The sequence below is a fragment of the Oncorhynchus nerka genome, linkage group LG25 (assembly GCF_034236695.1).
Source record: "Oncorhynchus nerka isolate Pitt River linkage group LG25, Oner_Uvic_2.0, whole genome shotgun sequence".
NCBI lineage: Eukaryota > Metazoa > Chordata > Actinopteri > Salmoniformes > Salmonidae > Oncorhynchus > Oncorhynchus nerka.
Window position 1 is genome coordinate 676,034 of NC_088420.1, and position 23,909 is coordinate 699,942.

Here is a 23,909-nt window from a genome sequence, read left to right on the forward strand (position 1 = left end):
CAGAGAGTCTGACAGAATGGAGTAACAGAATGGAGTGGCAGAGAGTCAGGCAGAATGGAGTGGCAGAGAGTCAGGCAGAATGGAGTGGCAGAGAGTCAGGCAGAATGGAGTGGCAGAGAGTCAGGCAGAACGGAGTGGCAGAGAGTCAGGCAGAATGGAGTAACAGAATGGAGTGGCAGAGAGTCAGGCAGAATGGAGTAACAGAATGGAGTGGCAGAGAGTCAGGCAGAATGGAGTGGCAGAGAGTCAGGCAGAATGGAGTAACAGATTGGAGTGGCAGAGAGTCAGGCAGAATGGAGTAACAGAATGGAGTGGCAGAGAGTCAGGCAGAATGGAGTAACAGAATGGAGTGGCAGAGAGTCTGACAGAATGGAGTGGCAGAGAGTCAGGCAGAATGGAGTAACAGAATGGAGTAGCAGAGAGTCAGGCAGAATGGAGTAACAGAATGGAGTGGCAGAGAGTCAGGCAGAATGGAGTGGCAGAGAGTCAGGCAGAATGGAGTAACAGATTGGAGTGGCAGAGAGTCAGGCAGAATGGAGTAACAGAATGGAGTGGCAGAGAGTCAGGCAGAATGGAGTAACAGAATGGAGTGGCAGAGAGTCTGACAGAATGGAGTGGCAGAGAGTCAGGCAGAATGGAGTAACAGAATGGAGTGGCAGAGAGTCTGACATAATGGAGTAACAGAATGGAGTGGCAGAGAGTCAGGCAGAATGGAGTGGGAGAGAGTCAGGCAGAATGGAGTAACAGAATGGAGTAGCAGAGAGTCAGGCAGAATGGAGTAACAGAATGGAGTGGCAGAGAGTCAGGCAGAATGGAGTAACAGAATGGAGTGGCAGAGAGTCAGGCAGAATGGAGTAACAGAATGGAGTGGCAGAGAGTCAGGCAGAATGGAGTAACAGAATGGAGTGGCAGAGAGTCAGGCAGAATGGAGTGGCAGAGAGTCAGGCAGAATGGAGTGGCAGAGAGTCAGGCAGAATGGAGTGGCAGAGAGTCAGGCAGAATGGAGTAACAGAATGGAGTGGCAGAGAGTCAGGCAGAATGGAGTGGCAGAGAGTCAGGCAGAATGGAGTGGCAGAGAGTCAGGCAGAATGGAGTGGCAGAGAGTCAGGCAGAATGGAGTAACAGAATGGAGTGGCAGAGAGTCAGGCAGAATGGAGTGGCAGAGAGTCAGGCAGAATGGAGTGGCAGAGAGTCAGGCAGAATGGAGTAACAGAATGGAGTGGCAGAGAGTCAGGCAGAATGGAGTGGCAGAGAGTCAGGCAGAATGGAGTGGCAGAGAGTCAGGCAGAATGGAGTAACAGAATGGAGTGGCAGAGAGTCAGGCAGAATGGAGTGGCAGAGAGTCTGGCAGAATGGAGTGGCAGAGAGTCAGGCAGAATAGAGTGGCAGAGAGTCAGGCAGAATGGAGTAACAGAATGGAGTGGCAGAGAGTCAGGCAGAATGGAGTAACAGAATGGAGTGGCAGAGAGTCAGGCAGAATGGAGTAACAGAATGGAGTGGCAGAGAGTCAGGCAGAATGGAGTAACAGAATGGAGTGGCAGAGAGTCAGGCAGAATGGAGTAACAGAATGGAGTGGCAGAGAGTCTGACAGAATGGAGTGGGAGAGAGTCAGGCAGAATGGAGTGGCAGAGAGTCAGGCAGAATGGAGTGGGAGAGAGTCAGGCAGAATAACAGGAGTAACAGAATGGAGAATGGAGCAGAGAGTCAGGCAGAATGGAGTAACAGAATGGAGTGGCAGAGAGTCAGGCAGAATGGAGTAACAGAATGGAGTGGCAGAGAGTCAGGCAGAATGGAGTGGCAGAGAGTCTGGCAGAATGGAGTGGCAGAGAGTCAGGCAGAATGGAGTGGCAGAGAGTCAGGCAGAATGGAGTAACAGAATGGAGTGGCAGAGAGTCAGGCAGAATGGAGTAACAGAATGGAGTGGCAGAGAGTCTGACATAATGGAGTGGGAGAGAGTCAGGCAGAATGGAGTAACAGAATGGAGTAGCAGAGAGTCAGGCAGAATGGAGTAACAGAATGGAGTGGCAGAGAGTCAGGCAGAATGGAGTAACAGAATGGAGTGGCAGAGAGTCAGGCAGAATGGAGTAACAGAATGGAGTGGCAGAGAGTCTGACAGAATGGAGTGGGAGAGAGTCAGGCAGAATGGAGTAACAGAATGGAGTAGCAGAGAGTCAGGCAGAATGGAGTAACAGAATGGAGTGGCAGAGAGTCAGGCAGAATGGAGTGGCAGAGAGTCAGGCAGAATGGAGTGGCAGAGAGTCAGGCAGAATGGAGTGGCAGAGAGTCAGGCAGAATGGAGTAACAGAATGGAGTGGCAGAGAGTCAGGCAGAATGGAGTGGCAGAGAGTCTGGCAGAATGGAGTGGCAGAGAGTCAGGCAGAATGGAGTGGCAGAGAGTCAGGCAGAATGGAGTGGCAGAGAGTCAGGCAGAATGGAGTAACAGAATGGAGTGGCAGAGAGTCAGGCAGAATGGAGTAACAGAATGGAGTGGCAGAGAGTCAGGCAGAATGGAGTAACAGAATGGAGTGGCAGAGAGTCAGGCAGAATGGAGTAACAGAATGGAGTGGCAGAGAGTCAGGCAGAATGGAGTAACAGAATGGAGTGGCAGAGAGTCTGACAGAATGGAGTGGGAGAGAGTCAGGCAGAATGGAGTGGCAGAGAGTCAGGCAGAATGGAGTGGGAGAGAGTCAGGCAGAATGGAGTAACAGAATGGAGTAGCAGAGAGTCAGGCAGAATGGAGTAACAGAATGGAGTGGCAGAGAGTCAGGCAGAATGGAGTAACAGAATGGAGTGGCAGAGAGTCAGGCAGAATGGAGTGGCAGAGAGTCTGGCAGAATGGAGTGGCAGAGAGTCAGGCAGAATGGAGTGGCAGAGAGTCAGGCAGAATGGAGTAACAGAATGGAGTGGCAGAGAGTCAGGCAGAATGGAGTAACAGAATGGAGTGGCAGAGAGTCAGGCAGAATGGAGTAACAGAATGGAGTGGCAGAGAGTCAGGCAGAATGGAGTAACAGAATGGAGTGGCAGAGAGTCAGGCAGAATGGAGTAACAGAATGGAGTGGCAGAGAGTCAGGCAGAATGGAGTGGCAGAGAGTCAGGCAGAATGGAGTAACAGAATGGAGTGGCAGAGAGTCTGACAGAATGGAGTGGCAGAGAGTCAGGCAGAATGGAGTAACAGAATGGAGTGGCAGAGAGTCAGGCAGAATGGAGTAACAGAATGGAGTGGCAGAGAGTCAGGCAGAATGGCGTGGCAGAGAGTCAGGCAGAATGGAGTGGCAGAGAGTCAGGCAGAATGGAGTAACAGAATGGAGTGGCAGAGAGTCAGGCAGAATGGAGTAACAGAATGGAGTGGCAGAGATTCAGGCAGAATGGAGTGGCAGAGAGTCTGACAGAATGGAGTGGCAGAGAGTCAGGCAGAATGGAGTGGCAGAGAGTCTGACAGAATGGAGTGGGAGAGTCTGACAGAATGGAGTGGCAGAGAGTCAGGCAGAATGGAGTAACAGAATGGAGTAGCAGAGAGTCAGGCAGAATGGAGTAACAGAATGGAGTGGCAGAGAGTCAGGCAGAATGGAGTAACAGAATGGAGTGGCAGAGAGTCAGGCAGAATGGAGTGCCAGAGAGTCAGGCAGAATGGAGTAACAGAATGGAGTGGCAGAGAGTCTGGCAGAATGGAGTGGCAGAGAGTCAGGCAGAATGGAGTAACAGAATGGAGTGGCAGAGAGTCAGGCAGAATGGAGTGGCAGAGAGTCAGGCAGAATGGAGTAACAGAATGGAGTGGCAGAGAGTCAGGCAGAATGGAGTAACAGAATGGAGTGGCAGAGAGTCAGGCAGAATGGAGTGCCAGAGAGTCAGGCAGAATGGAGTAACAGAATGGAGTGGCAGAGAGTCTGACAGAATGGAGTGGCAGAGAGTCAGGCAGAATGGAGTAACAGAATGGAGTGGCAGAGAGTCTGACAGAATGGAGTGGCAGAGAGTCAGGCAGAATGGAGTAACAGAATGGAGTGGCAGAGAGTCTGACAGAATGGAGTGGCAGAGAGTCAGGCAGAATGGAGTGGCAGAGAGTCAGGCAGAATGGAGTAACAGAATGGAGTGGCAGAGAGTCAGGCAGAATGGAGTAACAGAATGGAGTGGCAGAGAGTCAGGCAGAATGGAGTGGCAGAGAGTCAGGCAGAATGGAGTGGCAGAGAGTCAGGCAGAATGGAGTAACAGAATGGAGTGGCAGAGAGTCAGGCAGAATGGAGTAACAGAATGGAGTGGCAGAGATTCAGGCAGAATGGAGTGGCAGAGAGTCTGACAGAATGGAGTGGCAGAGAGTCAGGCAGAATGGAGTGGCAGAGAGTCTGACAGAATGGAGTGGGAGAGTCTGACAGAATGGAGTGGCAGAGAGTCAGGCAGAATGGAGTAACAGAATGGAGTAGCAGAGAGTCAGGCAGAATGGAGTAACAGAATGGAGTGGCAGAGAGTCAGGCAGAATGGAGTAACAGAATGGAGTGCCAGAGAGTCAGGCAGAATGGAGTAACAGAATGGAGTGGCAGAGAGTCTGGCAGAATGGAGTGGCAGAGAGTCAGGCAGAATGGAGTAACAGAATGGAGTGGCAGAGAGTCAGGCAGAATGGAGTGGCAGAGAGTCAGGCAGAATGGAGTAACAGAATGGAGTGGCAGAGAGTCAGGCAGAATGGAGTAACAGAATGGAGTGGCAGAGAGTCAGGCAGAATGGAGTGCCAGAGAGTCAGGCAGAATGGAGTAACAGAATGGAGTGGCAGAGAGTCTGACAGAATGGAGTGGCAGAGAGTCAGGCAGAATGGAGTAACAGAATGGAGTGGCAGAGAGTCTGACAGAATGGAGTGGCAGAGAGTCAGGCAGAATGGAGTAACAGAATGGAGTGGCAGAGAGTCTGACAGAATGGAGTGGCAGAGAGTCAGGCAGAATGGAGTGGCAGAGAGTCAGGCAGAATGGAGTGGCAGAGAGTCAGGCAGAATGGAGTGGCAGAGAGTCAGGCAGAATGGAGTGGCAGAGAGTCAGGCAGAATGGAGTAACAGAATGGAGTGGCAGAGAGTCAGGCAGAATGGAGTGGCAGAGAGTCAGGCAGAATGGAGTAACAGAATGGAGTGGCAGAGAGTCAGGCAGAATGGAGTGGCAGAGAGTCAGGCAGAATGGAGTGAAAGTGCATTGTTCTTTAAGTCGGTGCTTCAGCACCTGCATTGCTTGCTGTTTGAGGTTTTAGGCTGGGTATCTGTACAGCACTTTGAGATATCACCTGATGTAAGAAGGACTATATAAATACATTTGATTTGAGTAGGTAACAAGGCTTTGGGCCAGGTGGATTGTTTTAGCAGCCTTTCCAATAAATTGGAATAGAAAAAAGAAGCCATCCACCCTTGGTGGGCTCTCAGCAGGACAATAGACTTAGTTTATGGACTTTAAATGTATTAATGGGTGTTTGTCACTTCACCCATTGCTCCACATAGCCCACCACATGCACTGGTTTCTGACCACATCTGGATGGATCCATAACAAATTACTATTGGAATAAAGTAGGCTATAATGCAATTGAAGGCATCACATTGTTGTTTAATTAAAACACCCACAAGTATTGGTGAGCCAACTAGGCTGTAGAAAAGTTAGAATGATTATTTTGCTCTTCACTTGCAGTCGCCTAGGCCTGCAGGCATGACCGGGACGGGATCGGTGTCCCTCCACCAGGATGGTTGAGCGAAGGAGTTGTAACGGTTTTGAGGTTATTGTTTGTTAGGGGTGCCAGATAGGTCACTTCACCCATCTCTCCACATAGCCCACCACATGCACTGTGTGATGCCTTCAATTGCATTACCAGAGAAAATATTGATTCAGGGCTGGGCCGGGACTTTGTGGCACTTCCGCCCCTCAGCTGAGGGGTAACAGGCCTTAAGGCGTTAGACTTCTGGGTCTGGGAATCCGAGAAAACTCTAATCACTCCAAAGATATCCAGGACGTTGCGGCGCTCAATCTCCTCCAATTCCTCAGCTGGGGGGTAACAGGCCCCTGCTAGGGGGCAGTATTTTGAGGTTTGTATGACAAGCGTGCCCAAAGTAAACTGCCTGTTACTCAGGCCCAGAAGCTAGGATTTGAATACACTCTGAAGTTTCTAAAACTGTTAAAATAATGTCTGAGTATAACAGAACTGATATGGCAGGCAAAAGCCTGAGGAAAATCCATCCAGGAAATGGGATTATTTTGATGAGAGTGGTTTTCTATTGAAAGCCTATTGGCTATGTAATGGGTTAGGGCCCAGATTACAGTTCCTATGGCTTCCACTAGATGTCAACAGTCTTTAGGCATGGTTTCAGGCTTGTTTTCTAAAACAACGAAGAAAAATCCCTTTTGGTCAGGGGTCTATGGAATCATGCAGTACTGGTTTGCGAGCATGACTTTCATGTGACTGTCTATTTCCTTTCTATTGAATACGCAATTGTCAGGTTGAAATATCGATTATTTAGATAATTGACACCCTGAGGATTTGTCATAAACATCGTTTGACATGTTTCAACGAACTTTACCGGTACTATTAGGATGTATGTTTTGACCGCCTTTGAGCCAGTGGATTACTGAACCTAATGTGCCAACAAAACAGAGTTTTTGGGATATAAAGAATGACTTTATCGTACAAAAGGACCATTTGTTATGTAGCTGGGACCCTTGTGATTGCAACGAGGTGAAGATCTTCAAAGTTAAGTGAATTATTTTATTGCCATTTCTGACTTTCGTGACTCCTCTGCATGGTTGGAAAATGTTTGTATGCTTGTGTGTGGGGCGCTGTTATGCTTTCACCCTAAAGTATTTTTTTTAATCTGACAAAGCGGCTGGATTGACAAGTTAATCTTTTAACCAATGTATAACACTTGTATTTTCTTGAATGTTTATTATTACTATTTATCTCATTTGAATTTGGCGCTCTGCAATTTCACCGGATGTTGTCGGGGTGGGTCGCTAGCGGAACGCCTTGCCCAAACAGGTTTTAAGGCGTGAGACATGGACAACGTGCAGATCTTCACCTGTGTCCTCTTTCACCACTCGGTAGTTCAGAGGGCCCATCTGCTCCACAATCCTATATGGTCCTTGCCATTTAGGAGCGAGCTTGGCCGAGAAGAATTGTTCAGCTTTCGAGTAAGGATGAGAGCGAAACCACACCCGATCACGAAGCTGGAACTGCATGTCTCGTCTGTTCTCATCATAATTTCTCTTCTGCTTGAGTCGAGCCTGGATCATGTTCTTTGAGACGAGAGCTCTAAAGTCGTGGAAATGGACTACCTGGTCATAGCATGCCAAGTCTGGAGTAACCTGACGGTTTTGTAGCACCATATCCAAGGGTCCTCGGAGGGGCCGACTCAGGGCAAATCGGAATTTCAGGGCAAATCGAAACTCATGAAGGTGCTGGGTCCCTACATAGGAAGCAACCATTGTTCGATTAACCCTCTCGGTGAAGTTGGTCTGTAGGTGATAGGTCGTGATCAACTTCTGTCTCAGGTTCCATCTTTGGCAGGTCTCCTCAAAGAGATCAGAGACAAATTGGGAACCTCAGTCAGACAGGATGTAATCAGGCACTCCCAAGCGAGTCAGGATATCTTTCATGAGGATGTAAGAGACAGTCCTCGCTGTGGCCTGATGAAGCGCAAACGGCTCCACCCACTTGGAATAGTATTCAACAAAAACAAGCATGTACACATTCTGATTAGAGCTTCTAGGAAATGGACCCACAAAATCCACTCCTAACATTTCCCAGGGTCAGGTAACCACAGTTTGCTGCATCTTGCCAGCAGGCTTTCTGCCTTCTGGTTTGTACCTTTTGACAAACCTGACAGATTCGGATGTGTGACTTCACATCCATGCTCAGATGTGGCCAGTAAAGTAATACTTGCAACCGCTTGTAAGTTTTGAACCTGCCCAAATAACCAGTTAACTTCTTATGGCTGCAGGGGCAGTATTGAGTAGCTTGGATGAAAGGTGCCCAGAGGTGCCCAGAGTAAGCAGCCTGCTCCTCAGTCCCAGTTGCTAATATATGCATATTATTATTAGTATTGGATAGAAAACACTGAAGTTTCTAAAACAGTTTGAATGATGTCTGTGAGTATAACAGAACTCGTATGGCAGGCAAAAACCTGAGAAGAAATCCAAACAGGAAGTGAGAAATCTGAGGCTGGTCGATTTTCAACCCAGCCCCTGTTGAATTCACAGTGGGATATGGATGAAATTGCACTTCCCAAGGCTTCCACTAGATGTCAACCGTCTTTAGAAACTTGAATGAGGCTTCTGCTGTGTTGTGGGGCTGAATGAGAGGGGAATGAGTCAGGTTACTGTCAGAGAGCCATTTCCTGTTCACGCGCATTTCACATGATATCGACCTGAGTTCCATGGCTCCTCTACACACAAAGGAATTCTCCGGTTGGATCTTTATTGAAGATTTATGATAAAAACATCCTAAAGATTGATTCTATACTTAGTTTGAAATGTTTCTAAGACCTGTAATATAACTTTTTGAAGTTTTTGTCCGACGTTATGCCTGACCTACACAAGCGTTTGGATACGTGTACCTAACGCCCTAACAAAAATAGCTACTTTGTGGAATTGCGATTCCTGGGAGTACATTCTGATGAAGATCATCAAAGGTAAGGGAATATTTATAATGTGATTTCTGATTTCTGTTGACTCCAACATGGCAGAAAATTTGTTTTCTGAGCGCAGTCTCAGATTATTGCATGGTTTGCTTTTCCCATCGCCATCCCCTTCCTTACAGTCAATACTACACCAACTGGTGTTACCCCTGTCCATAGGCCCTTGGAAAGGAAGAACCATCCTGGGCACCGGGTCATCCTACACACTGCTCAATGAGAAACTATGGAAGGAGGTTAACAAAAGGCTAAGCTTGAGAGCTAGCATATTGATTTCATTTCATTTGCGATTTTCATGAATAGTTAACGTTGTGTTATGCTAATAAGCTTGCGGATAGATTTACACAATCCTGGATACAGGTTTTTTTTCTTAGCTAAACGTGACACACAAAATGGAGCGATTTCTCCTAAACAAATAATCTTTCAGGAAAAACTGAACATTTGCTATCTAACAGAGTCTCCTCATTGAAAATATCAGAAGTTCTTCAAAGGTAAATGATTTTATTTGAATGGTTTTCTGGTTTTTGTGAAAATGTTGCCTGCTGAATGCTAATGCTAACGCTAACGCAATGCTGTTACACAAATGCTTGTTTTGCTATGGTTGAGAAGCATATTTTTGAAAATCTAAGATGACAGTGTTGTTAACAAAAGGCTAAGCTTGAGAGCTAGCATATTTAATTCATTTCATTTGCGATTTTCATGAATAGTTAACGTTGCGTTATGGTAATGGGCTTGAGGCTGTAGTCACGGGATGGCTCGACGCAAGAAGTTAAAAGTCCACAATACAACTTGAAGACGTGGACAGAAGGTCCACTCTATCTGGCTGATGGGGAGGCTAAACGACCACTTGGATGGAGTGAGGTAGAGTTCCGCCTGTGTAACCGCTCCTACAGTGGGGCAAAAAAGTATTTAGTCAGCCACCAATTGTGCAAGTTCTCCCACTTTAAAAAGATGAGAGGCCTGTAATTTTCATCATAGGTACACTACAACTATGACAGACAAAACGAGAAGAAAAAAAATCCAGAAATTCACATTGTAGGATTTTTAATTTATTTATTTGCAAATTATGGTGGAAAATAAGTATTTGGTCAATAACAAAAGTTTCTCAATACTTTGCTACTGGTTTCCACACAATCAGAGCAAGAAGCATTTCTTCCAATCAGAAGCTACAAAGTTACATGATTGGGGTTCAAATGGGGCAGTCTCCTCTGCCGTTGCTCGGTACCACTAACCCTTGATAATCCTTCTGACTGTGGTTCAAATGGGGCAGTCTCCTCTGCCGTTGCTCCGGTACCACTAACCCTTGATAATCCTTCTGACTGTGGTTCAAATGGGGCAGTCTCCTCTGCCGTTGCTCCGGTACCACTAACCCTTGATAATCCTTCTGACTGTGGTTCAAATGTGGCACTCTCCTCTGCCGTTGCTCCGGTACCACTAACCCTTGATAATCCTTCTGACTGTGGTTCAAATGGGGCACTCTTCTCTGCCGTTGCTCCGGTACCACTAACCCTTGATAATCCTTCTGACTGTGGTTCAAATGGGGCAGTCTTTCTGCCGTTGCTCGGTACCACTAACCCTTGATAATCCTTCTGAGTACCACTAACCCTTGATAATCCTTCTGACTGTGGTTCAAATGGGGCAGTCTCCTCTGCCGTTGCTGTACCACTAACCCTTGATAATCCTTCTGACTGTGGTTCAAATGGGGCAGTCTCCTCACTCGTACCACTAACCCTTGATAATCCTTCTGATTGGGGTTCAAATGGGGCAGTCTTCTCTGCCGTTGCTCCGGTACCACTAACCCTTGATAATCCTTCTGACTGTGGTTCAAATGGGGCAGTCTTCTCTGCCGTTGCTCCGGTACCACTAACCCTTGATAATCCTTCTGACTGTGGTTCAAATGTGGCAGTCTTCTCTGCCGTTGCTCCGGTACCACTAACCCTTGATAATCCTTCTGACTGTGGTTCAAATGTGGCAGTCTTCTGCCGTTGCTCGGTACCACTAACCCTTGATAATCCTTCTGACTGTGGTTCAAATGTGGCAGTCTTCTCTGCCGTTGCTCCGGTACCACTAACCCTCGATAATCCTTCTGACTGTGGTTCAAATGGGGCAGTCTTCTCTGCCGTTGCTCCGGTACCACTAACCCTTGATAATCCTTCTGACTGTGGTTCAAATGGGGCACTCTTCTCTGCCGTTGCTCCGGTACCACTAACCCTTGATAATCCTTCTGACTGTGGTTCAAATGTGGCAGTCTTCTCTGCCGTTGCTCCGGTACCACTAACCCTTGATAATCCTTCTGACTGTGGTTCAAATGTGGCAGTCTTCTCTGCCGTTTTCGGTACCACTAACCCTTGATAATCCTTCTGACTGTGGTTCAAATGTGGCAGTCTTCTCTGCCGTTGCTCGGTACCACTAACCCTTGATAATCCTTCTGACTGTGGTTCAAATGTGGCAGTCTCCTTGCCGTTGCTCGGTACCACTAACCCTTGATAATCCTTCTGACTGTGGTTCAAATGTGGCAGTCTCCTCTGCCGTTGCTCCGGTACCACTAACCCTTGATAATCCTTCTGACTGTGGTTCAAATGGGGCACTCTTCTCTGCGTTGCTCCGGTACCACTAACCCTTGATAATCCTTCTGACTGTGGTTCAAATGTGGCAGTCTTCTCTGCCGTTGCTCCGGTACCACTAACCCTTGATAATCCTTCTGACTGTGGTTCAAATGTGGCAGTCTTCTCTGCCGTTGCTCCGGTACCACTAACCCTTGATAATCCTTCTGACTGTGGTTCAAATGTGGCAGTCTCCTCTGCCGTTGCTCCGGTACCACTAACCCTTGATAATCCTTCTGACTGTGGTTCAAATGTGGCAGTCTCCTCTGCCGTTGCTCCGGTACCACTAACCCTTGATAATCCTTCTGACTGTGGTTCAAATGTGGCAGTCTTCTCTGCCGTTGCTCCGGTACCACTAACCCTTGATAATCCTTCTGACTGTGGTTCAAATGTGGCAGTCTTCTCTGCCGTTGGTACCACTAACCCTTGATAATCCTTCTGACTGTGGTTCAAATGTGGCAGTCTCTCTGCCGTTGCTCGGTACCACTAACCCTCGATAATCCTTCTGACTGTGGTTCAAATGGGGCAGTCTTCTCTGCCGTTGCTCCGGTACCACTAACCCTTGATAATCCTTCTGACTGTGGTTCAAATGGGGCACTCTTCTCTGCCGTTGCTCCGGTACCACTAACCCTTGATAATCCTTCTGACTGTGGTTCAAATGTGGCAGTCTTCTCTGCCGTTGCTCGGTACCACTAACCCTTGATAATCCTTCTGATCAAATGGCAGTCTTCTGACTGTCGGTACCACTAACCCTTGGACTGTGGTTCAAATGTGGCAGTCTTCTCTGCCGTTGTCGGTACCACTAACCCTTGATAATCTTCTCTGCCGTTGCTCGGTACCACTAACCCTTGATAATCCTTCTGACTGTGGTTCAAATGTGGCAGTCTCTCTGCCGTTGCTCCGGTACCACTAACCCTTGATAATCCTTCTGACTGTGGTTCAAATGTGGAGTCTTCTCTGCCGTTGCTCGGTACCACTAACCCTTGATAATCCTTCTGACTGTGGTTCAAATGTGGCAGTCTTCTCTGCCGTTGCTCCGGTACCACTAACCCTTGATAATCCTTCTGACTGTGGTTCAAATGTGGCAGTCTTCTCTGCCGTTGCTCGGTACCACTAACCCTTGATAATCCTTCTGACTGTGGTTCAAATGTGGCAGTCTCCTCTGCCGTTGCTCCGGTACCACTAACCCTTGATAATCCTTCTGACTGTGGTTCAAATGTGGCAGTCTCCTCTGCCGTTGCTCCGGTACCACTAACCCTTGATAATCCTTCTGACTGTGGTTCAAATGTGGCAGTCTTCTCTGCCGTTGCTCCGGTACCACTAACCCTTGATAATCCTTCTGACTGTGGTTCAAATGGGGCAGTCTTCTCTGCCGTTGCTCCGGTACCACTAACCCTTGATAATCCTTCTGACTGTGGTTCAAATGTGGCAGTCTTCTCTGCCGTTGCTCGGTACCACTAACCCTTGATAATCCTTCTGACTGTGGTTCAAATGTGGCAGTCTTCTCTGCCGTTGCTCGGTACCACTAACCCTTGATAATCCTTCTGACTGTGGTTCAAATGTGGCAGTCTCCTCTGCCGTTGCTCGGTACCACTAACCCTTGATAATCCTTCTGACTGTGGTTCAAATGTGGCAGTCTCTCTGCCGTTGCTCCGGTACCACTAACCCTTGATAATCCTTCTGACTGTGGTTCAAATGTGGCAGTCTTCTCTGCCGTTGCTCGGTACCACTAACCCTTGATAATCCTTCTGACTGTGGTTCAAATGTGGCAGTCTCTCTGCCGTTGCTCCGGTACCACTAACCCTTGATAATCCTTCTGACTGTGGTTCAAATGTGGCAGTCTCCTCTGCCGTTGCTCGGTACCACTAACCCTTGATAATCCTTCTGACTGTGGTTCAAATGTGGCAGTCTCCTCTGCCGTTGCTCGGTACCACTAACCCTTGATAATCCTTCTGATTGGGGTTCAAATGGGGCAGTCTCTCTGCCGTTGCTGTACCACTAACCCTTGATAATCCTTCTGACTGTGGTTCAAATGGGGCAGTCTCCTCTGCCGTTGCTCCGTACCACTAACCCTTGATAATCCTTCTGACTGTGGTTCAAATGGGGCACGGTACCACTAACCCTTGATAATCCTTCTGATTGTGGTTCAAATGTGCAGTCTCCTCTGCCGTTGTTACCACTAACCCTTGATAATCCTTCTGAGTCTTCTCTGGGGTTCAAATGGGGCAGTCTTCTCTGCCGTTGCTCCGTACCACTAACCCTTGATAATCCTTCTGACTGTGGTTCAAATGTGGCAGTCTCCTCTGCGTTGTCTACCCTCTGATAATCCTTCTGATTGTGGTTTGCTCGGTACCACTAACCCTTGATAATCCTTCTGACTGTGGTTCAAATGTGGCAGTCTCCTCTGCCGTTGCTCGGTACCACTAACCCTTGATAATCCTTCTGATTGGGGTTCAAATGGGCAGTCTCTCTGCCGTTGCTCGGTACCACTAACCCTTGATAATCCTTCTGACTGTGGTTCAAATGGGGCAGTCTCTCTGCCGTTTCGGTACCACTAACCCTTGATAATCCTTCTGACTGTGGTTCAAAAGTCTCCTCTGCCGTTGCTCCGGTACCACTAACCCTTGATAATCCTTCTGATTGGGGTTCAAATGGGGCAGTCTCCTCTGCCGTTGCTCCGGTACCACTAACCCTTGATAATCCTTCTGACTGTGGTTCAAATGGGGCAGTCTCCTCTGCCGTTGCTCCGGTACCACTAACCCTTGATAATCCTTCTGACTGTGGTTCAAATGTGGCAGTCTCCTCTGCCGTTGCTCCGGTACCACTAACCCTTGATAATCCTTCTGACTGTGGTTCAAATGGGGCAGTCTCCTCTGCCGTTGCTCCGGTACCACTAACCCTTGATAATCCTTCTGATTGGGGTTCAAATGGGGCAGTCTCCTCTGCCGTTGCTCCGGTACCACTAACCCTTGATAATCCTTCTGACTGTGGTTCAAATGGGGCAGTCTCCTCTGCCGTTGCTCGGTACCACTAACCCTTGATAATCCTTCTGACTGTGGTTCAAATGTGGCAGTCTCCTCTGCCGTTGCTCCGGTACCACTAACCCTTGATAATCCTTCTGATTGGGGTTCAAATGTGGCAGTCTCCTCTGCCGTTGCTCCGGTACCACTAACCCTTGATAATCCTTCTGACTGTGGTTCAAATGGGGCAGTCTCCTCTGCCGTTGCTCCGGTACCACTAACCCTTGATAATCCTTCTGACTGTGGTTCAAATGTGGCAGTCTCCTCTGCCGTTGCTCCGGTACCACTAACCCTTGATAATCCTTCTGACTGTGGTTCAAATGTGGCAGTCTCCTCTGCCGTTGCTCCGGTACCACTAACCCTTGATAATCCTTCTGATTGGGGTTCTGTCTCCTCTGCCGTTGCTCCGGTACCACTAACCCTTGATAATCCTTCTGACTGTGGTTCAAATGGGGCATAATAACCTTGATAATCCTTCTGACTGTGGTTCAAATGGGGCAGTCTCCTCTGCGTTGCTCGGTACCACTAACCCTTGATAATCCTTCTGATTGGGGTTCAAATGTGGCAGTCTCCTCTGCCGTTCTCGGTACCACTAACCCTTGATAATCCTTCTGACTGTGGTTCAAATGGGTGGCAGTCTCCTCTGCCGTTGCTCCGGTACCACTAACCCTTGATAATCCTTCTGACTGGGGTTCAAATGTGGCAGTCTCCTCTGCCGTTGCTCGGTACCACTAACCCTTGATAATCCTTCTGACTGTGGTTCAAATGGGCAGTCTCCTCTGCCGTTGCTCCGGTACCACTAACCCTTGATAATCCTTCTGATTGGGGTTCAAATGGGCAGTCTCCTCTGCCGTTGCTCCGGTACCACTAACCCTTGATAATCCTTCTGACTGTGGTTCAAAATGCTCCGGTACCACTAACCCTTGATAATCCTTCTGATTGGGGTTCAAATGTGGCAGTCTCCTCTGCCGTTGCTCCGGTACCACTAACCCTTGATAATCCTTCTGACTGTGGTTCAAATGGGGCAGTCTCCTCTGCCGTTGCTCCGGTACCACTAACCCTTGATAATCCTTCTGATTGGGGTTCAAATGTGGCAGTCTCCTCTGCCGTTGCTCCGGTACCACTAACCCTTGATAATCCTTCTGACTGTGGTTCAAATGTGGCAGTCTCCTCTGCCGTTGCTCCGGTACCACTAACCCTTGATAATCCTTCTGACTGTGGTTCAAATGTGGCAGTCTCCTCTGCCGTTGCTCGGTACCACTAACCCTTGATAATCCTTCTGACTGTGGTTCAAATGGGGCAGTCTCCTCTGCCGTTGCTCCGGTACCACTAACCCTTGATAATCCTTCTGACTGTGGTTCAAATGGGGCAGTCTTCTCTGCCGTTGCTCCGGTACCACTAACCCTTGATAATCCTTCTGACTGTGGTTCAAATGGGGCAGTACCACTAACCCTTGATAATCCTTCTGACTGTGGTTCAAATGTGGCAGTCTTCTCTGCCGTTGCTCGGTACCACTAACCCTTGATAATCCTTCTGATCTGCAAAGGCTGTGAGCAGAGCTCAGCTGGAACAGCCAGGGGAGTTAAGAGCTGCTGGAACAGCCAGAGGAGTTAATGGAACAGCCAGAGGAGTTAAGGCTGCTGGAACAGCCAGAGGAGTTAAGGCTGTTGGAACAGCCAGAGGGAGTTAAGGCTGTTGGAACAGCCAGAGGAGTTAAGGCTGTTGGAACAGCCAGAGGAGTTAAGGCTGTTGGAACAGCCAGAGGAGTTAAGGCTGTTGGAACAGCCAGAGGAGTTAAGGCTGTTGGAACAGCCAGAGGAGTTAAGGCTGTTGGAACAGCCAGAGGAGTTAAGGCTGTTGGAACAGCCAGGGGAGTTAAGGCTGTTGGAACAGCCAGAGGACTTAAGGCTGTTGGAACAGCCAGAGGACTTAAGGCTGTTGGAACAGCCAGGGGAGTTAAGGCTGTTGGAACAGCCAGGGGAGTTAAGGCTGTTGGAACAGCCAGAGGACTTAAGGCTGTTGGAACAGCCAGAGGACTTAAGGCTGTTGGAACAGCCAGGGGAGTTAAGGCTGTTGGAACAGCCAGAGGACTTAAGGCTGTTGGAACAGCCAGAGGACTTAAGGCTGTTGGAACAGCCAGAGGACTTAAGGCTGTTGGAACAGCTGCAGAATAATGCTGATGTATGTACTTCACTTTCCTCCTCTCCCTGGGCTGCTCCTGTTGTCCTCGTCCCAAAAACGACTGGTAGTCTTAGATTGTGTGTGGACTATAGGAAGACCAACAATGTTTCTCAGACTGTTGTCTATCCTCTTCACACACTCAAGAGATCCTAGAGACATTGTCTGGCGCTGTTGTGTTCACTGCCCTTGACCTCAATAGTGGCTATTGGCAGGTTGAGATGGACCAGGAAAGCAAGGACACTGCTTTTGTCTGTGCTGAGGGCTTGTTTTCCTTTAAGGTGATGCCTTTTGGATTAAAGAATGCCCCTGCCACTTTCCAAAGACTCATGGAGATTGCGTTAGGTGAGCTCAAAGGGAAGCTCTGTTTCGTCTACCTGGACGATATAATTATCTACTCCCAGACCAGAGAACAACACTAAAGATCTTCAAGCAGTGTTGGACAAGCTAAGAGAAGCTTGTCTGACCTTGAATATGAAGAAGAGCAAATTCTACCAAACCTCCCTGAAGTTCCTCGGCCATATTGTCTTTTGACAGCATTCATGTGGATCCTGAAAAGACCAAGGATGTACAAGACTTCCCTGTGCCAATCATCCTCAAGGCCCTGTGTGTAAGCTAAGGAACTTCAACTTTCCACCTTCTCCACTGCTGTCCCTTCAATGTGGATAGAGGGGTGCTCCCTGAAGTCCACGATTATCTCCTTTGTTTTGTTGACATTGAGTGAGAGGTTGTTTTCCTGATGCCACACTCCGAGTGCCCTCACCTCCTCCTTGTAGGCGGTTTTGTCGTTGTTGGTGATCAAGCCCACTACTGTGTCGTCTGCAAACTTGATGATTGAGTTGGAGGTGTGCATGGCCACGCAATCATGGGTGAACAGGGAATGCAGGAGGGGGCTGAGCACACACCCTTGGGGGGGGGACCCCAGTGTTGTGGGTCAGCGAAGTGGAGAAGTTGTTTCCTACCTTCACCACCTGGGGGCAGCCAGTTAACAAGTTTAAATGTTTTACTCACGCGAGCCACGCAGTCCTTGTTAGCGGGCCGCAAAGGTGGCACTGTATTATCCTCAAAGCGGGCAAAGAAGGTGTTTAGTTTGTCTGGAAGTGTGGCGGTGTCCGTAACGTGGCTGAATTTCTTTTTGTACTACTACTTTTCTCCTTCTGACATCCAGGTGACGGCACGGATCTCTGTGTGCCTGGCAGGTATCTCCGCTCTGATGTCGGCCCACCACCTCAAGCTCAACAAGACGGAACTGCTCTTCCTCCCGGGGAAGGCCTGCCCTTCCCTACCTTCAGGCTATGCTCAAACCCAACACCCCAACCCGAGCACTTCGTTCTGCCACCTCTGGCCTCTTGGCAGCTCCCGCTCAGTCCAGTCCAAGCTCTTCTCTGTCCTGGAACCCCAATGATGGAACCAGTTTCCCCCTGAAGCTAGGACAGCAGAGTCCCTGCCCATCTTCTTAAAGAACCTGAAACCCTAGCTCTTCAAACAGTATCTGAAATAATTCCCCCTCACCTCGACCCCCCCAAATAAAAATAATAATAATCCTGAACCAACACTCGCACCTGACACCCCCCCGCCCTTCTAGCTCTGACTTTGCTGATAACTACTTTGAGGAAAAATTTACTTACTATGACTGTGATATGTAGCTTACTTAAGACGAATGTACTAAGTCATTCTGGAAAACAGCATCTGCTAAATGACTGAAATGTCAAATGTTTGGGTTTAAGGTTAGGACTACAATTAGTCATATCTAGGTCTATAAATAGTACAGGTCATTGGGTTCAAGGTTAGGTCTAAGGTTAAACATACCTAGGTCCTGCTGAACACTTCTAGGAATCCCGATGACAGTCTTCCGTCTCCTCAGCTTCCTCCTCCTCTGAAGTACGGACTGAGAGTGGATCAGCGAGCAGTGCACACTAGAGTCTCTGTGGAACTGAACCCCTGCAGAACAGTGCAGACACAAAACGTGTGAGAAACCTTTGGTTGTTAGTGACAGCAGCAAAACCCTCTCCTCTCTTTCTCACACTGAAGCAAGCAGAGATCAACAGCTGTAGTTCTAGCTAGAAGCTATAGTAGTTATAGCTTAACTAATGTTTCCACAGTGAACAAGAGGGAAGGTCAGACAAGCAGAGGATACAAGCTGTATCTATCAACAGAAAAATATAGATTCACGCTACTGCCACCTACAGATTCACGCTACTGCCACCTACAGATTCACGCTACTGCCACCTACAGATTCACGCTACTGCCACCTACAGATTCACGCTACTGCCACCTACAGATTCACGCTACTGCCACCTACAGATTCACGCTACTGCCACCTACAGATTCACGCTACTGCCACCTACAGATTCACGCTACTGCCACCTACAGATTCACGCTACTGCCACCTACAGATTCACGCTACTGCCACCTACAGATTCACGCTACTGCCACCTACAGATTCACGCTACTGCCACCTACAGATTCACGCTACTGCCACCTACAGATTCACACTACTGCCACCTACAGATTCACACTACTGCCACCTACAGATTCACACTACTGCCACCTACAGATTCACACTACTGCCATCTATAGATTAAGGATACTGCCATCTACAGTGCCTTGCAAAAGTATTCATCCCCCTTACAATATAGCAAGTAAAACACTGGAATGGTAGATTTGCAGTGGAAGAATGTGCAAAGTAGAAATACAAATAATGGGGTGCAAAGGAGCAAAATAAATAAATTAATAAATAAATAAAATAAAATAAATACAGTAGGGAAAGAGGTAGTTGTTTGGGCTAAATTACATGTGGGCTATGTACAGGTGCAGTAATCTGTGAGCTGCTCTGACAGTTGGTGCTTAAAGCTAGTGAGGGAGATAAGTGTTTCCAGTTTCAGAGATTTTTGTAGTTCGTTCCAGTCATTGGCAGCAGAGAACTGGAAGGAGAGGCGGCCAAAGAAAGAATTGGTTTTGGGGGTGACCAGAGAGATATACCTGCTGGAGCGCGTGCTACAGGTGAGTGATGCTATGGTGACCAGAGAGATATACCTGCTGGTGCTATATTTTGTTGAATTACAACTTGTAATTTAAATTGATTTTTATTTGGATCTCATGTAAAGGACAAACACAAAATAGTCCAAATTGGTGAAGTGAAATTTAAAAAAATGTAAAACGGTGCGTACACACCCTTCACTATGAACCCCCTAAATAAGATCTGGTGCAACCAATTACCTTCAGAAGTCACATAATTAGTTAAATAAAGTCCACCTGTGTGCATGATCTGTCACATGATTTCACTATATATACACATACCTGTTCTGAAAGGCCACAGAGTCTGCAACACCACTAAGCAAGGGGAACCACCAAGCAAGTGGCACCATGAAGACCAAGGAGCTCTCCAAACAGGTCAGGGACAAAGTTGTGGAGAAGTACAGATCAGGGTTGGGTTATAAAAAAATATCTGAAACTTTCAACATCCCACAGAGCAGCATTAAATCCATTATTAAAAAATGGAAAGAATATGGGGCCACAACAAACCTGCCAAGAGAGTGTCACCCACCAAAACTCACAGACCAGGCAAGGAGGGCATTAATCAGAGAGGCAACAAAGAGACCAAAGATAACCCTGAAGGAGCTGCAAAGCTCCACAGCAGAGATTGGAGTATGTCGTGGAAATTTCCTCTTTTTACCAAATCATGAGCGCAAACACAAGTCAGAGTTAGTTATCAAAGTCCATCTTTAATTATATGAGCTCTATCACAATCCTGTGACTCTCAGGTAATTCAGTGTCTATCAATGAATTCTCTGAGAGCCCCCTCTGCATTGCAACTGAGATCCTTTAATAGCAAAGAACACACATAGTCAGACAGCATAGACATGATAAATTGTTCAGCTTTGTCTCCTTACTCAAACCCCAGAACCATAAACCAATCCTCCATATCAACAGGCATATATCAAATTGTCATTTAGATACAACCAATTCTAAATACAACCAATTCTAAATACAACCAATTCTAAATACAACCAATTCTAAATACAACCAATTCTAAATACAACCAATTCTAAATACAACCAATCCTAAATACAACCAATTCTAAATACAACCAATTCTAAATACAACCAATTCTAAATACAACCAATTCTAAATACAACCAATTCTAAATACAACCAATTCTAAATACAACCAATTCTAAATACAACCAATTCTAAATACAACCAATTCTAAATACAACCAATTCTAAATACAACCAATCCTAAATACAACCAATTCTAAATACAACCAATTCTAAATACAACCAATTCTAAATACAACCAATCCTGGACAAGCTCACGGAGAGGAGAATGATTGCTATATGTTAAGATAGGGACAACATGAGAGGGAGCATAGAATGATTCCAGACACTGCCATCCTCCTCTCCCCGCTGGGAAAAGTAGGGTGTGACTCCACACAGACACAGTGGAGCAAAAGATATGTTTACACATGATGACACTTTGACCTCTCCCCTCTCTGCGGCCCAAGCAACTTAGTCTTGACATAGAACAGATAACTGCAACCCTGCCACAGTATTATACAAACATACCATTCTGATGAGAAGTAACTTACAAACATATGATGAATATAAAACATCTTACCTATGTTACCAACTAATTCTGATTATTTCCACAACAAGTATCTGTCCATAGGACCACTTTAAGCCGTACACTCCACAGAGCTGGGCTTTATGGAAGAGTGGCCAGAAAAAAAGCCATTGCTTAAAGAAAAAATAAGCAAACACATTTGGTGTTCGCCAAAAGGCATGTGGGTGACTCCCCAAATATATGGAAGAAGGTACTCTGGTCAGATTAGACAAAAATTTAGCTTTTTGGCCATTAAGGAAAACGCTATGTCTGGTGCAAACTCAACACCTCTCATCACCCGAGAGCACCATCCACAAAGTTTCACGCTCCTGCCATCTCCAGATTCACGCTCCTGCCATCTCCAGATTCACGCTCCTGCCACCTACAGATTGGCGCAAACCCAACAACTCTCATCACCCCGAGAACATCATCCCCAAAGTTTCACACTCCTGCCATCTACAGATTCACCCCCCCTGCCATCTATAGTTTCACACTCCTGCCATCTATATTTTCAGGACCTCAGACTGGGGCGAAGGTTCACCTTCCAACAGGACAACGACCCTAAGCACACAGCTAAGACACGCAGGAGTGGCTTCGGGACAAGTCTCTGAATGTCCTTGAGTGGACCAGCCAGAGCCCAGACTTAAACCCGATCGAACACCTCTGGAGAAAATAGCTGTGCAGCAACCATCCAACCTGACAGAGCTTGAGAAGATCTGCTGAGAAGAACGGAAGAAACTCCCCTAATACAGGTGGGCCAAGCTTGTAGCGTCATACCCAAGAAGACTCGAGGCTGTAATCACTGCCAAAGGTGCTTCAACAGAGTAAAGGGTCTGAACTACTTAGGTCATTTCTTACATTTGCAAAAATGTACAATACCTGTTTTCGCTTTGTCATTATGGGGAATTGTGTGTAGATTGATGAAAAAAAACTTTAAAACAATTCAATCAATTTTAGAATAAGCCTGTAACGTAACAACATTGGGAAAAAAGTCAAGTGGTCTGAATACTGTAGATCTTCAACACAAGAATCACTACAAAACGTATTGTATGACCTCTTATACACTATATTAGTTCCAGCCTTTGGAACTTAGGTTTTCCTGGTTATGGCTACTATATTGTGATCACTACATCTGATGGATCTGGATACTGCTTTAGAGCAGAGTTCTGCAGCTTTAGTAAAGATGTGATCAATACATGTTGATGATTTAATTCCTGTGCTGTTTTTTAACTACCCTTGTAGGTTAACCTGAACCAGGTTGCAGGTAGTGGTCACAGTTTGAATATTTAGGTCACCCTGAAAAAAGATTCACGTTACTGCCATCTATAGCAAAGCTGCCATCCACATTTTACAGTATCATGCAGGTTTACAAACTGAGGACACAAACTGATGTAGAGAATTCCAGAACAGAATGCAGTAGTTCTGGAATAGAATGCAGTAGTTCTGGAATAGAATGCAGTACCTAGTGATCCTATCTGTGATCCTAACTGATGGCAGCCTGACTGACTATGCTGCCGCTCTCTGCGCATCTTGGTCTCTCTCAGTGTCTTCCCGTCTCCCCCCGTGTCTCCCAGTCTACCTCCGTGTCTCTCTCCGTGTCTCCCAGTCTACCTCCGTGTCTCTCTCCGTGTCTCTCTCCGTGTCTCCCAGTCTACCTCCGTGTCTCCCAGTCTACCTCCGTGTCTCCCAGTCTACCTCCGTGTCTCTCTCCGTGTCTCCCAGTCTACCTCCGGGTCTCTCTCCGTGTCTCCCAGTCTACCTCCGTGTCTCCCAGTCTACCTCCGTGTCTCTCTCCGTGTCTCTCTCCGTGTCTCCCAGTCTACCTCCGTGTCTCCCAGTCTACCTCCGTGTCTCCCAGTCTACCTCCGTGTCTCTCTCCGTGTCTCTCTCCGTGTCTCCCAGTCTACCTCCGTGTCTCTCTCCGTGTCTCTCTCCGTGTCTCCCAGTCTACCTCCGTGTCTCTCTCCGTGTCTCCCAGTCTACCTCCGTGTCTCCCAGTCTACCTCAGTGTCTCCCAGTCTACCTCAGTGTCTCTCTCCGTGTCTCCCAGTCTACCTCAGTGTCTCTCTCCGTGTCTCCCAGTCTACCTCCGTGTCTCTCTCCGTGTCTCCCAGTCTACCTCAGTGTCTCTCTCCGTGTCTCCCAGTCTACCTCCGTGTCTCTCTCCGTGTCTCTCTCCGTGTCTCCCAGTCTACCTCCGTGTCTCTCTCCGTGTCTCCCAGTCTACCTCCGGGTGTCTCTGTGTCTCCCTCCGTGTCTCTAGTTGTGGTGCTTCTCTCTCTACTTCATGACTATCATGTGACTAGAGACTTCTTTCAGCTCCACATTAGTACAGCTCTTTTCTCACAATGTTCAGTTTCTGACTCAGCCACTGTTGGCTCCAGATCTTTGAGACTCTATGCAACTCACAGTAAATACATCTCAACAGGCCTTTTAACTATTCTAATGGGACTAATTGGCATTCATGAAGCAGTATCTTCCCCTCACTGGCACAAACAGACCAGCTTTTAACCATAACTTAAACAGACAGCCAGGAGGCCCTGCCATGTGCTAAATTTTCAGGACTCTGACATGCGGTATAAATAAAAGCGGGGTACATAGCCTACAGATTTCTTTACATTTTTGTTTTAATTATCGTGATAGGCTCATGTTTTACTGGTACGGCATACCCCCACTATTTATTTTAAATAAGCACGCCCCATTCAAAAAATGTGGGAACTATAAACAGATAGACCTTGGTTCACTCCAGACCCGACTGCTCTTGACCAGCACAAAAACATCCTGTGGCGTTCTGCATTAGCATCGAATAGCCCTCACGACATGCAACTTTTCAGGGAAGTCAGGAACCAATACACTCAGTCAG

The 23,909-nt window shown here is 47.4% G+C and overlaps 1 protein-coding gene across 1 annotated transcript in view; it reads right to left on the bottom strand.

Annotated features, from left to right (window-relative positions):
* Nucleotides 1-23,909, bottom strand: part of LOC115124083 (actin remodeling regulator NHS-like) — a 102,465-nt gene that overhangs the window by 15,020 nt on the left and 63,536 nt on the right. The window contains 1 exon segment of the mRNA XM_065009457.1: nucleotides 18,252-18,383. Coding sequence (XP_064865529.1) covers nucleotides 18,252-18,383 — 132 coding nt within the window.